The sequence below is a fragment of the Anarrhichthys ocellatus genome, unplaced genomic scaffold (assembly GCF_004355925.1).
Source record: "Anarrhichthys ocellatus isolate YVR2014 unplaced genomic scaffold, GSC_Weel_1.0 scaffold32, whole genome shotgun sequence".
Taxonomy (NCBI): Eukaryota; Metazoa; Chordata; class Actinopteri; order Perciformes; family Anarhichadidae; genus Anarrhichthys; species Anarrhichthys ocellatus.
The window spans coordinates 4,660,480-4,672,159 of NW_022280062.1; the positions used below are offsets into that span (position 1 = coordinate 4,660,480).

The window sequence follows — 11,680 nt, forward strand, 5'->3', positions numbered from 1 at the left end:
GAGGCCTGATGATCTTCTTCATGTCCGTGACAATGAGAAGTAACACGTGATGTGTGTAAATGGGTGATGCAGAGACCAGGCACCTGGACATGAAGCTGCTGCAGCTGTCCATTGACGAAGTGGACATATCCAGGCCGTACATCTTATGCAGTTTGGGCCTGGCTCGCTCGCTGGTTTTGGGAATGCACTCTGGCATTACATCCAGGTCTTCCAGGGTGGATTGGCGAGAAAACAGTGTGGTGGCCTCGGTGAAGGCACTGAGAGATGGTGAGAGTGACACATGGAATGATTAGTGATGAGAAGGATGAGATGGGATCTATGTTAGGATATAAAGACGGGGGATTCCCATATAATGTGTAATAAAAGCATCCAAACTCAGCATAAAAAAAAAATGAGCAGGAATATGATGACCACAAAAATCCTGAGATGTGGCAAAGGAGGAGGATGAAATGGCTCAATGTGATGTTATTGAACAACCTCACAGCTGTTAATGGCTGCCATATACAGCATAAAGGGGTGGTTCACCCAAATGGCAAAAAAACAGTTAGAATCTATTATTTAGCTGTCTCTCTCACCACTGGTGAACACTCGCTGAAACATTTCATGATCGGGACTCATTTGGTCTCCCATGTTGCATTGCTGAGGCTCCGTGTACCTGGATATGCTGTCCCTGGAGGCTGTGGAGTCCTGGCTCTCCATGGGGTAGCCTCTTCGCCTTCTGTGGACCCTGGTGGAGCCCGAGGCCGACTCGTCCTCACTTAGCTGATCCAAACTGGCCTGCCTGGACATGTTGAGCCTCATGGCCTTCTGGTAGTAGACGTGGATGCTCTCTCTAGACGGCACGTTACCCTGGTGGGAGAAGAGGAGTTAATCTATTATTGGTTCTTAATTACACCAAAGTCCTTCAATTGGCTTAGAAATTGTTTTGAAAAAACAAGACAAATCCAATTTAAAAACAAACCTTTTTGACCTCTCTGGTCAGCATGCAGCGCTCTATACGCAGTACAGTGGAGATGTCGATGTACTCCCTGCACATGTCATTCATCCACTTGGTGAAGCTGTCCACCGTTGTCTGGAAGAGCACCCAGGTGAACTTTATGATGTTGAACACTCTCTTGATGATGTTGTCTAGCACAAAACAAAACGCTCACATTAAGTCAACTTTTCAGGGTGCAGTAAAGAATTGCAAATTGATGGCTCTTAGTGGCAGTAAGAAATAGCTGCTTTTTAAAATGCTAATATGAAGACATTATGCAAACTGACATTACTAAACTTTATAGAGCATATTAATAATTATCCTCCTGATCGGTCTGTAGAAGCAATAACCATCAAAGATTATCACAAGGTAAAATAACATGAAAGAGATGGAATGTTGGAAGTTTGTGATACTTCACCAAAACACTTCATGTGCAGTGGCATCCTTATCCAAAACCAGAATTTAATTTAGATAAGAGGGTGAATCAATTAGGGAAAATAGAAAGCCATTTACTTAGTGAGTGATTCTTTCCATTCTATAATTGTATAATAAGATGCCTAACTCATTAGATAATCACCTATCTACACCCCTATTAACAGTCAAAGAAACGAAAACACATTAGTGATCAACACCATATGAAGGTTCTTCATGATTACATTCCAAATTCAGTTTCTCTAATCCACTCAGGTTCAGACACAGAAGGAGGAACTTAACAGCCCAGAATCAAGTTCATCCATTCTTTGAAGATTCATGAAACAATTTTCTTGAGGAGAAACCAACCTGGACCACCAGACTTCTTGTTCTCTTCATCTTTTTCTTCCCCATCTGAGAGCTCACCAACCTCTATGGTCACATTACCTCCTGAAGTACAGTCAAGACACCTCGTTATGGTTGAAAGACGGAAATTGAAAGTGAAATTCATTCGTACTCGTGACTAAAGTTTGTTTCATGTGAGTAGACTTGCTTACCATCTTTCTTGCTTTTTCTGTGTCTAACTCCTTTGGTGTATTTTTTCCAAAATTTGCGTTTCTCTTTCGCTCGAGCCCTCAGGGCCGCTTTGGGGTCCGTGATCCAGGCGTGATAAAGAAACTAGAGAGCAGAGAGAGTGAGTTTAGTATCGACGGAAGGACATGAAGAATAGGAGTCACTGAGGTAAATTATGCAAGAGCAATAACAAGCAAAAGGAGGAATTAAACACCAATTTAAGGTGGTTTTGCACGTTTTAGTATCTCAATTACAAATCATGTACATTTTAAAGACAATTTTTGACACAATACCTTCACTTTTTAAAATGATGCCAACATAACATTTCAACATATAGCTCACAATTCTTCTCAGTAGCCAACTCTCACGTCGTTTCTCTAAAATAAATCTTTTTTTAAAAACAGTCCATTCAAAAGTCCAGTAGAACTTAATTAAAAAACACATATTATCTAATATTCCTGGTGATCTACTGCCTATCGCAAGCACGTTTTTATACTCTGCATTGTTAGAATTTATGGTCAGACATTGTCAAGAATTAACACTTTTTCTGCTAATGCACGGAAACATGCACAAGCACAGAGGCGAGGCCCAAACACTAACTGCTGATACTGACTCACAGACCATAACAACTCACAAACGCATAGCTCACAGCAGTAGACCAAATGAAAAGGTCAAAACAGACAGGACACACGTAACCCAACCAATATAATGTCACAACAATGCTCCAGTTCATGCAGCCCACTTCAAGTCAAAACAACATGCAAAAGAGCAAAGGCCAAAGCATTTCTATTCCAGTTTATGTTTGATGATTTATACCATTATTAGTATTTGCTTTTGATATGGATGAACTGCAGAAGCAGAACACCAAACATGAGCTGGAAAGGTCGTTTGCTGTGGCGTTAGTTGTTACTTTAAGGGATGCTCATACAGAAAGCAAGCTGTGTTAATTAGTTCTGGTGGTGAGTACCTTGCCTGCCTTGACTACATACTGCAGTATAGTTTTAGGCAGCTTAATGATAGACTTGGGCAAGGCCAGAACAGCAGAGACAAACTTTCCAATAGCTCGCTAAAAAGAGACAGAGTGAGAGAGGATTAGTAGAAAATGATTTCATATTATTAGAAATAACAGAGGTTAACCGTGTTAGGAGACAGTGAACAAAGGAGGATTTCGATACTGTGCAGGTAAATGTACATGTTTTATCCCATTTATTCAATGTTAGTATTCAAAACACTTTTACATCTTGGATCCTTCAAAAAAATATATATAACAAAGTAAACAGCATACATAAGATGTATCCAAGAAAAGAATTAACAGTAAAATATAAATACTCCATTTCAGAGGGAAATATTGTACTTCTTACTCCACTTTATGGAGCGATGCAGTTATTTTCAGATTAAGAAATGTGAAAATCATAAGCTTATAAAATAAAACATACATAAAGAGATAAATAGATGGCGTGTGATCTTTCTGACTGAAAGCATTGTCTTTCACCAAAGACGTCTAACCTTCTCACGTGGTTTCATTTAAATAACCGTTTGAGGCCCAAAGAAGTAAAATGAATATTGCATTCATTATCAAAAAAACCAAGGATTAAAAAAGGCCAAAAAATTAATACAAATTTGTTTATCAGAAGTTAGTTCTTTCTTCTTTCCTCTCCCATTAATCATTTCATGATCCTTTTGAGGGGCCCGACCCCTAGGTTGGGAACCACTGGACTATACCTAGCTGTATATGAAGCAGGTAAAAGTACCTCCACTCTGACCAGCTTCAACTGTAGAATTCTGCTGACACATTCACACGTTACAATAGCTGCAGAAGCAGAACTTTTACTTTTGTACTTTAGGTACATTTATTAAAGCATGCGTCAGTATTTTTACTTAAGTATGCCAGACTTTTGCTTGTATTGGAGTATTTTTACATTGTATTGGTACTTTTACTTAAGCAAATGATCTGAGTACTTTTTCCCTGCATACATAAAGTACAATGGAGTAAAAAGTACAATATTTCCTTACTTCGAACTGTTAAGTACTTGAGTAAACATACTTTATTATTTACCTCAGCTGAATGCAACATCCTCATCAATAATAAAACATGTAATTGGATTAAATAACTGTGACAGAGACAGAATTAAAATCTTGTTTAACACTGAAACTGATTAGCCACTAGTGGAAGTCACCTGAAACGCCGACTTCTTTGGCTGTTCATCGTCTCCTTTGTCCTCCTCCTCCTCCTCATCCTCACTGTCAGTTTCAAACAAGTAATAGTCTCCACTTCTAACCACTGGAGGGGGCAGAGGGTAAAGTGCAGTTATATTCAGTCAAACAGATGCTAAGTTCATTCATCTTTTTTTAACAACATTGAAATGAGGTTCAGAAAGGGTTCCCTTGCTGAAGGGAAGATGCAGGAAAATCAAACCACTTACCGTAAAATTCTAAGGAATACACTACTTTTGAACATTTAACTGGGTTTACAGTAAGTCGCGATATAGACACACATCAAAAAACATCAGAGACATGTAAGGATGAAACAGAAAATGCAGAAAACACACAATATTAGTATGACAGATAGAACTATGAGCACAAAGCACAATGAAGGTTGTCTATTTAATAAAAAATGATTCCAGTAAGCACAGTCGCCTTTAAGCTACTCGACAGAGCAAGTGACTCCTGTCTACAGCAGTTAAGTGGGATAGACAAGGCTGACTTATGTCCTTGAACAGAACCGCAGTGGGCGGGAGGCGAGGGAGGATGCTGGGATATGAAGATGAAATATCAAATGACAAAGAGATGAAATGGAGAAATAATTTGAAAATGTCATGTGGGGGTGTAGAACGACAGGGGACATGAGTTCAAACCAAACAGGCGACCACTGTATTGGCTCACAAAGATGCTGGTCATTTTTTTATTTACCTCAAAGAGAGACAGTAAAGGTCGTCATTTTATATATTCAATCACTGGTCCAATCGTTCCCTTTTCATTTTCTCCTGTTTGGTGACCATGTCCACAGGCAAAGAATGAACAAACCCTTTCATCCTTTATTCCAGTACTGAGAATAAAGGCGAGTCGACTTCATATCTTTGCATGAAAATGTTTTATAACAGAGTGATTCTCTACTGTGGGCTCTTCAGCTGAGACCGAGGATTATGTTTTAAACAATGTCAAGTACAAACCTCCAGACATTAGTAATTTTCTCTTGCAAAAGTCTCATTGTGTCTATTTAGGGCAACCCTGCTCTGGACCGATACCGACACGGTTTAATAGATCATCTTGAAACTGAAGAGCCTCTCCACACATAGTGTACACGAGAGCTGCAGGTGGTAACAAGGGCCCTTAAATAGAGACAGAAAAGGACTAAAGTCTGAATGGAGCAAGACTACTGTGTGTTGGTGCCTTCAGAGCCCAGGGGCAGTATGGGAATCCTCAGCGTTCTGGTCAAGGACACAAGGGCCAATCAGAGTGGAGGAAGAGAAAAAAGAGGGTTTGGGGGGGTCAACCTACTGGAAGCATGGTCAACCCACGGCCTCCACCACTGCTTTTTTTTGGTCTTGGCTTTCGTTCGCTGTGCTCCTAAAATTTCACAAATACATCAATGCAACATTTCATAAGAAAATTAATTCTTCTGCAAACTTCAAGGCATTTTTTTTTTCTCTATTAAGCTGCTTTTTTTAAGATCAAATACGAATGTAAATACATTATTATACAACATAAGTTAATGAATTAGGATGGCATTAAGGTATTGATGCACTCTCACCCATCTACCTTGTGCACTACTAGCAAACATTTAACCTCAACACCAACTTTTCTAACATTGACTGCGCAGACAGAGTCAGCCGTCGTCATACCGTCATCATCATCCTCCTCGGGCTGGACGAGGGTCTGTCCTTCTCCAGACTCCTGTGCAATGCTCAGCATCCTCTCCTTGCCCCTCTTAAACTTTTGCTGCCTCACCTTAATGCGCTCCATCCTGATTAGATCAGAGAGGCAGTGAAGAGACACGAAGTATCGACACAGAGGAACATCACTGACGGCCTAACAGACTGACCATAAACATCTCCAGGCCTCATATACAAATTAGTGTACGTTATGAAACAGTGGAGTGCTCATTAGAGCGGGTGAGTGGATATTATCAGAGCTTATGAGTAACTCCTGACATAACTGTAAGTGGTGGGAATACTTCGCGACTCTCTGTAGTATGATATACTGAGCTATGGCTTTCTGGAAACAGTAAAGACCAAGACAGGAGTTGCTTTTAAGACAGAATAGATTTGAAATGGCTTTCTTCATCATGTTTACTCATGGACTAAATCAAAGATATTGAAAGACATGATATAGACATAACAGTGCTTGATGTTTTAGTAATTATATTCTATCGTCAAGAAATTCCATGAAAAGACAAAAAAACAATTATATTTACTAGTATTGCCTGTGCGGCAGAAGTCTAATATATCTTATTGAGCTGTGCCATAGAGCTCCATTATTGTACAAAAATGATTAAAAACACATCAAAGAACAACACTGTTGCACTGGGTGACATAATCACTTCGTAATTAGAATGAAGAGGCACACTGTAGAGCACCAAATGTGTATTAATCGGCTGCGGAAAATAGTCCCCCAATAAATGAACTATTTACAACAGTTTGACTAACATTTGCTATGAACTACAGTGTCCAGCTGTTTTGGAAATTACCAAGCCTTTTTAAAGAATGAAATTATGTGTGAACGTTTTTTGTTTTTTAAAGGCTGTCAAACTGGGTGTCAACCTCAATAAAAACGTAGCGACCGGGTGCCAAATCATAATCACACATCCAAGAGGAAGCTACAAAAATGGCAGACACAGCACAAAAACCACCCATAAAAATAGCCAGGCAAAACGCCAAGTTCGTTACAAAACAAGCACGAATCTGGAGTTGGTTTTCCCAGGCAAGTCCCCCTGATCATGGTTGAGCGGAGAAGGATGGGCCAACTTTGAATGTTGTGTTGACAAACTCCAACCATTCTAATCTTTATGTCTTTAAGATTTACATTTCCAGTAGAAATGGATGGGCTTGGGACTGAGTGACACAGACAGACTCAAAGCACTGAGAGAGAGACTTATACATTGTTGGTTTTGGTCTTTTCAAGGGATTTGTTGACAAAATGACGGCTACAGAATAATGCCAGCCGCATCCTTCAGATAGAAGAAAAGCAACCGATCACTGTCACAATATCAGATTTTCACTACATGACTAGTTGGGCAAAAATAAATCGTAATAACGATATTATTGCTATATCTATAGAAAATTTGAAAAAAAAAAAAAAAATCATGTTATTAGTGAAATTAATCTTTTACTTTGTTTATTGTGTGTTTTGTGTCTTTTTTGGCAAATGAGTTACACCCAAAATACGAGTGTAGGGAGGTGGAGAGAGCATGTAACCATAACTGTACAAAAGTGTGATTTGAGGATGGATTATTCACACAAAATTATATTTATATCATTATGTGTGTTATTAACATGATATCATTTGTTTTTGACTGTTATCGTGAGTACTGGTATATTGCTATATTGCTATTTCAAAACTTCCCCTAGTATTGCATATAGTGCACCTCAACACCAAACCACAGCACTACACCACATGGAGTAAGTCAAACAGTTGGAGTCTCACTGTCTCTTCAGCTGCTCCACAGATTTGCGCTCTTCCTCCAGTCTCGCTCTCACCGCCTTCACTATCGTGGCCTGGAAAAGCTCCGCCCCTCTGAAACACAATCAAATGTTCCAAAAACAATCAGAGTCAGAGTGTGAAGGTCCTTGATCCTGCTTTACTATTTACTGACCAAAAGTATATTCCCTTTCTTTGGAAGCTGAAACAATGTCACACAACCCTTCAATGGGTTCAATGATTCCATAATTATCCAATTATAATGTCACTATATTGAGCAAATCAGTTACAAAAGGAGCAAAGTTGAATTTGACTGAAAGACCTCTGTAATGAACTGCACATTTTCTCTCACACATGTTTGTAATCACTGTAGTTTCTGTTGCTGTTTTTACAAATACGCATATCTTTCCAATTATACTGACATAGAACTCTAGAGCATATTTTGGATTTGGCAGACGTGTTTTCTTAATACACATCACCAGTTTTTGTCTTTTCTTCCCTGTCTAGAGCCTGTCCATCTTGTTCGTTACATGTTGTTTGCTTACTCAATAATTCTTGCAAACCTTAGGCCTTGTAGCATCTGAGCGCTCTTGTGTCTTTATCAAATAAATCAGATTCGTAGACCTTTTTCACAGCAGACTTTTTAACATGTCATGGCAGTAAAAGCCACAGCGCCTCTATGCAGCAGGCCGGCTCAGCACAATCTGCGTACCTGCACGCGAGGATCTGCGACGCTCTGATATCAGCCACCACGTGGAGGAAGTAGTAGCTCATGAAGACTCGTCTCTGCAGCAGCAGGAAGGCAAAGCAGATACTGTCCCAGATGATCCCGGCCTCGTTTTCGGGCCGATCACAGTTCTCTAATGATTGGTGAAAGTGAGGACATTTATGAGGGTTAATTATCAAAAACGTTAATGTAGACTGTTTTCTACGGAAGTCCGGAGATGCAGGTGAGAATAAAACAATTTTGGTGATCCATTTCTTTTTAAGTCTCATCTAACTTGTGTTTTATCTGGTGTAAATTACTTAGAACATGTGAAAAAAAGTTTGAGTTCCTCAAAAACATCATCTGTGAAACAGGTGGGGAAAAAATAAATTTGGCCAGGAACTTACTTTTTCTTTTCATCTGTCAGTTTTGGAAGGTAATTTTGTTTTGTCAGGATCATTTCATTAATTGTTTGTTATTTTAAACCTCATTTTGGCCACAAGAGGCTGAAGTGCACCACTAGCTCATGTTGTAAATAGCACTAAAAGCAATCATGTTTACTTCCAGGTGAGTTTAAATTTCTCCATGCACTTTAAACACAAGGTACATAATATTGTGTGTTAGCAAGTTATGTAACATTACTGTCATGTCTTTCTTTTGGCTTTGCTTTTAGTCCTATTAAGAACATGGGGTAGTGGTGCACCTCAGCCTCTTGTGGCTGAAATGAGAACTATAACAACGAACCCTTGTCAAAACAATCCTGACAACAAAAAAAAATTCACAGATCCAAAAAAAGAAGAAAAAAGTAAATGCATAAATCTTACTGTTTCACTGAGTATCGTGGCAGAGTTTGGTATTCACTGTAAAGTCAGTAAGATTAACACAAATACTGCACTGAACTAAATTGGCCCTGAAAGATATGCCTGAGAAACAAACAAGAGAGTGGGTTGAATTTCATCTTCTTAGCAAACACTCTTGGACACACAATCTGAAGCAGCAACTCACCATGACCCGTAGTTGGAGCCAAAATGAGGATTTGTGCTCCTCCTACCTTCTTGTGAAAGTTATTGGCATTCATGAGATGCAGAAAGAAGTAAAAATGTTGAGTCCACTCACTCTCTCTTGCTTTTTCTTTGTCAAAGAAGTAGTCGTTGATGGTACAGCGCAGACTTAACAAATGGATCAATGGGCACTGGTTCTCAATCAGAGAGTTGATGTAGCCACAAGCCAGGATCTAAGAACAAGAATAATTTATCATATACTTGAATACAATGACTTATTTTAAATATTATATCTTTACATTTCTTTGTCAAGATCTTTGATTTCACATAACACAGAGGCAGTGTTGGTACGAACCAAAATATTGAGAACAAAGAAGTTTACAATAAATATGTTGCTCTTTTACATTCAGGCAGACAGAGCTTTTAAAATCTAAACATTATATCGACTCATATGTACTTTATGAAGGATTTTTTTCTCACTGATCTTGATATACAATTTGAGATTGACTACTCACAGACAAAACATTCTTCATGGTGATTACAAAGATGTTGTAGGCAATCAGGAAGTCCCAGTAGTGGAGGATCTTTTTGATTGGTTTGAGCAACAGCTCACCACCAAAGAGCAGGAAGTAGAAGCAGGCCACCAGGTAGCCCATACAGAAGACGCTGATCCGCGTGGTCCCCGTGAAGAAGATGATGGTGAGGACGAACCAGAACAGGTAGCTAAACATGATGACCTTCAGCATGTCCAGGTAGGACCTAGAAGACAGAAGTGAAAACGATACGTCAGCACTATTTTCCCCCCCAAAAAAATACAAATTCAACAGATAAATTAAAAAAAATGTGGATGCTTTGGCAGCTCCAAATGTCAGGAAAAGGTTACTGTCAGGTAAACAATTTCACTTCAATACTCAGAGTTGATCTGAAATCAGTAAACACATACAGAGCATCCTCATGCTGCAGCGGAAACGGTGTTCACACATACTCCAAAACATACTGTGTATTATATGTAGCTCCTTCTAAAATAGCTGTATTGCCTGTATTATCTGGAACAAATACCCCAAAAACTGCTCGTCAGCTGCAGATCTCACTTCTTTTAAATCAAGGCTGAAGACTTCTCTGTTCGCTGCTGCCTTGTATTAAATCATTTCTTACACTGCACTGTTTTATTCTTCTTAGTCTTATTCAGCTTGTTTTTATTTTCTATTCTCTTGGCTCTGTAATGACTGTTGTAATTGCATTTGAATGTACTATTATACTGTGTTTTTTAGACTTTTGTCTTTTTTTGTCCTATATAAATAAATTAGCCTTGCCTGTATGAATATTAGGTTTACATTTAACTGTCAGCGATGTTGCTGTAACACAACTTATACTTATATGACTTATACGTGTTTTCCAATGAGGTCTGAGTGACACAACGTGAACACAGCGTCACGTTCACCAACTCAGCTGGTTTGTTATGTAAAGACGACGCTCTCAATTGTTGCTATTCAGAAAGTTTTCATTTTGATCTTAGTTGGGTTTTTTCCATGGTGAAATGATATTAACTCAACATAAGTAAAATTTTGAGGTAGTGTACTTTTCTATTTACATTTTATGCTACTTTATACTTCTACTCCACTACATTTCACAGGGTAATAGTGTACCGCTCTCTCTTACATATATTTCCATAAACATTTAACCCAAATCTGGCTTCATTGTTTATGTTAAATAAAGAATTCTGCTTCATTTGAGATGGGGCAAAGTTCATGAGCTGATTTTAGACACATGAAGCTGGAAGTAAACGGCATGGATTCGGGCCAGCTGAGCTAAGTTGCTATTAAGGAAGCATGCTTACCACATCATAAAAGTCAAAACAACATTTCAGTTCATTCTGTTGCTGTGTGCATAATCCGCCCATCAATCACACTTAGTGTATCACTTAGTGTCAGGACACCGGTAAGAGTTTGATCAATGAACGTGAGCCAGAGCTGAAACCCGACACCTGTCACTCAGCACAGATATATGTACATGTCATGTACCTGTGTGTGTCTATTCATGCTAAAAGCATGTGTGTAGACCCTGTGTTCTCATGTGAGACACCATTAATATGATGTGTGGAGTGAAAACATAGGAAGCAACGTGCATTAATTTGATGGACCAGGGGAAAACACGGGACCACAACAACAGCTGCACTGTTTAGGAAGCAGCTCTGATGAAGTGAGTTTGGAGCGGACAACACGTTGATGGGCCGGAATAGCTGAGTGAGTGTCCTTCTTCATCACGGGAGAGAATACCTTTTTCCATACTTAAAAGCTATTTATTGAGTTAGAGTACAGGGCAAAAGCGTCTGAGTCGCGGAGTGACGGACAGAGTGTTTTTGTGGATTATGGATCC

At 39.1% G+C, this 11,680-nt stretch overlaps 1 protein-coding gene across 6 annotated transcripts in view; it reads right to left on the minus strand.

Annotated features, from left to right (window-relative positions):
* The window catches only part of piezo2b (piezo-type mechanosensitive ion channel component 2b), a 76,346-nt gene that overhangs the window by 15,115 nt on the left and 49,551 nt on the right, over positions 1 to 11,680 (minus strand). For 3 of the 6 annotated variants that reach the window (XM_031865089.1, XM_031865090.1, XM_031865091.1), the window contains 13 exons: positions 9,820 to 10,063; positions 9,420 to 9,537; positions 8,310 to 8,457; positions 7,604 to 7,693; positions 5,803 to 5,924; positions 5,459 to 5,527; positions 4,138 to 4,241; positions 2,928 to 3,026; positions 1,945 to 2,065; positions 1,757 to 1,837; positions 962 to 1,128; positions 656 to 849; positions 84 to 257 (listed from right to left, as the gene is read on the minus strand). In XM_031865089.1, coding sequence (XP_031720949.1) covers positions 84 to 257; positions 656 to 849; positions 962 to 1,128; positions 1,757 to 1,837; positions 1,945 to 2,065; positions 2,928 to 3,026; positions 4,138 to 4,241; positions 5,459 to 5,527; positions 5,803 to 5,924; positions 7,604 to 7,693; positions 8,310 to 8,457; positions 9,420 to 9,537; positions 9,820 to 10,063 — 1,731 coding nt within the window. The remainder of the gene's footprint in view (positions 1 to 83; positions 258 to 655; positions 850 to 961; positions 1,129 to 1,756; positions 1,838 to 1,944; positions 2,066 to 2,927; positions 3,027 to 4,137; positions 4,242 to 5,458; positions 5,528 to 5,802; positions 5,925 to 7,603; positions 7,694 to 8,309; positions 8,458 to 9,419; positions 9,538 to 9,819; positions 10,064 to 11,680) is intronic. The other 3 variants (XM_031865092.1, XM_031865094.1, XM_031865093.1) reach the window with 3 other exon arrangements.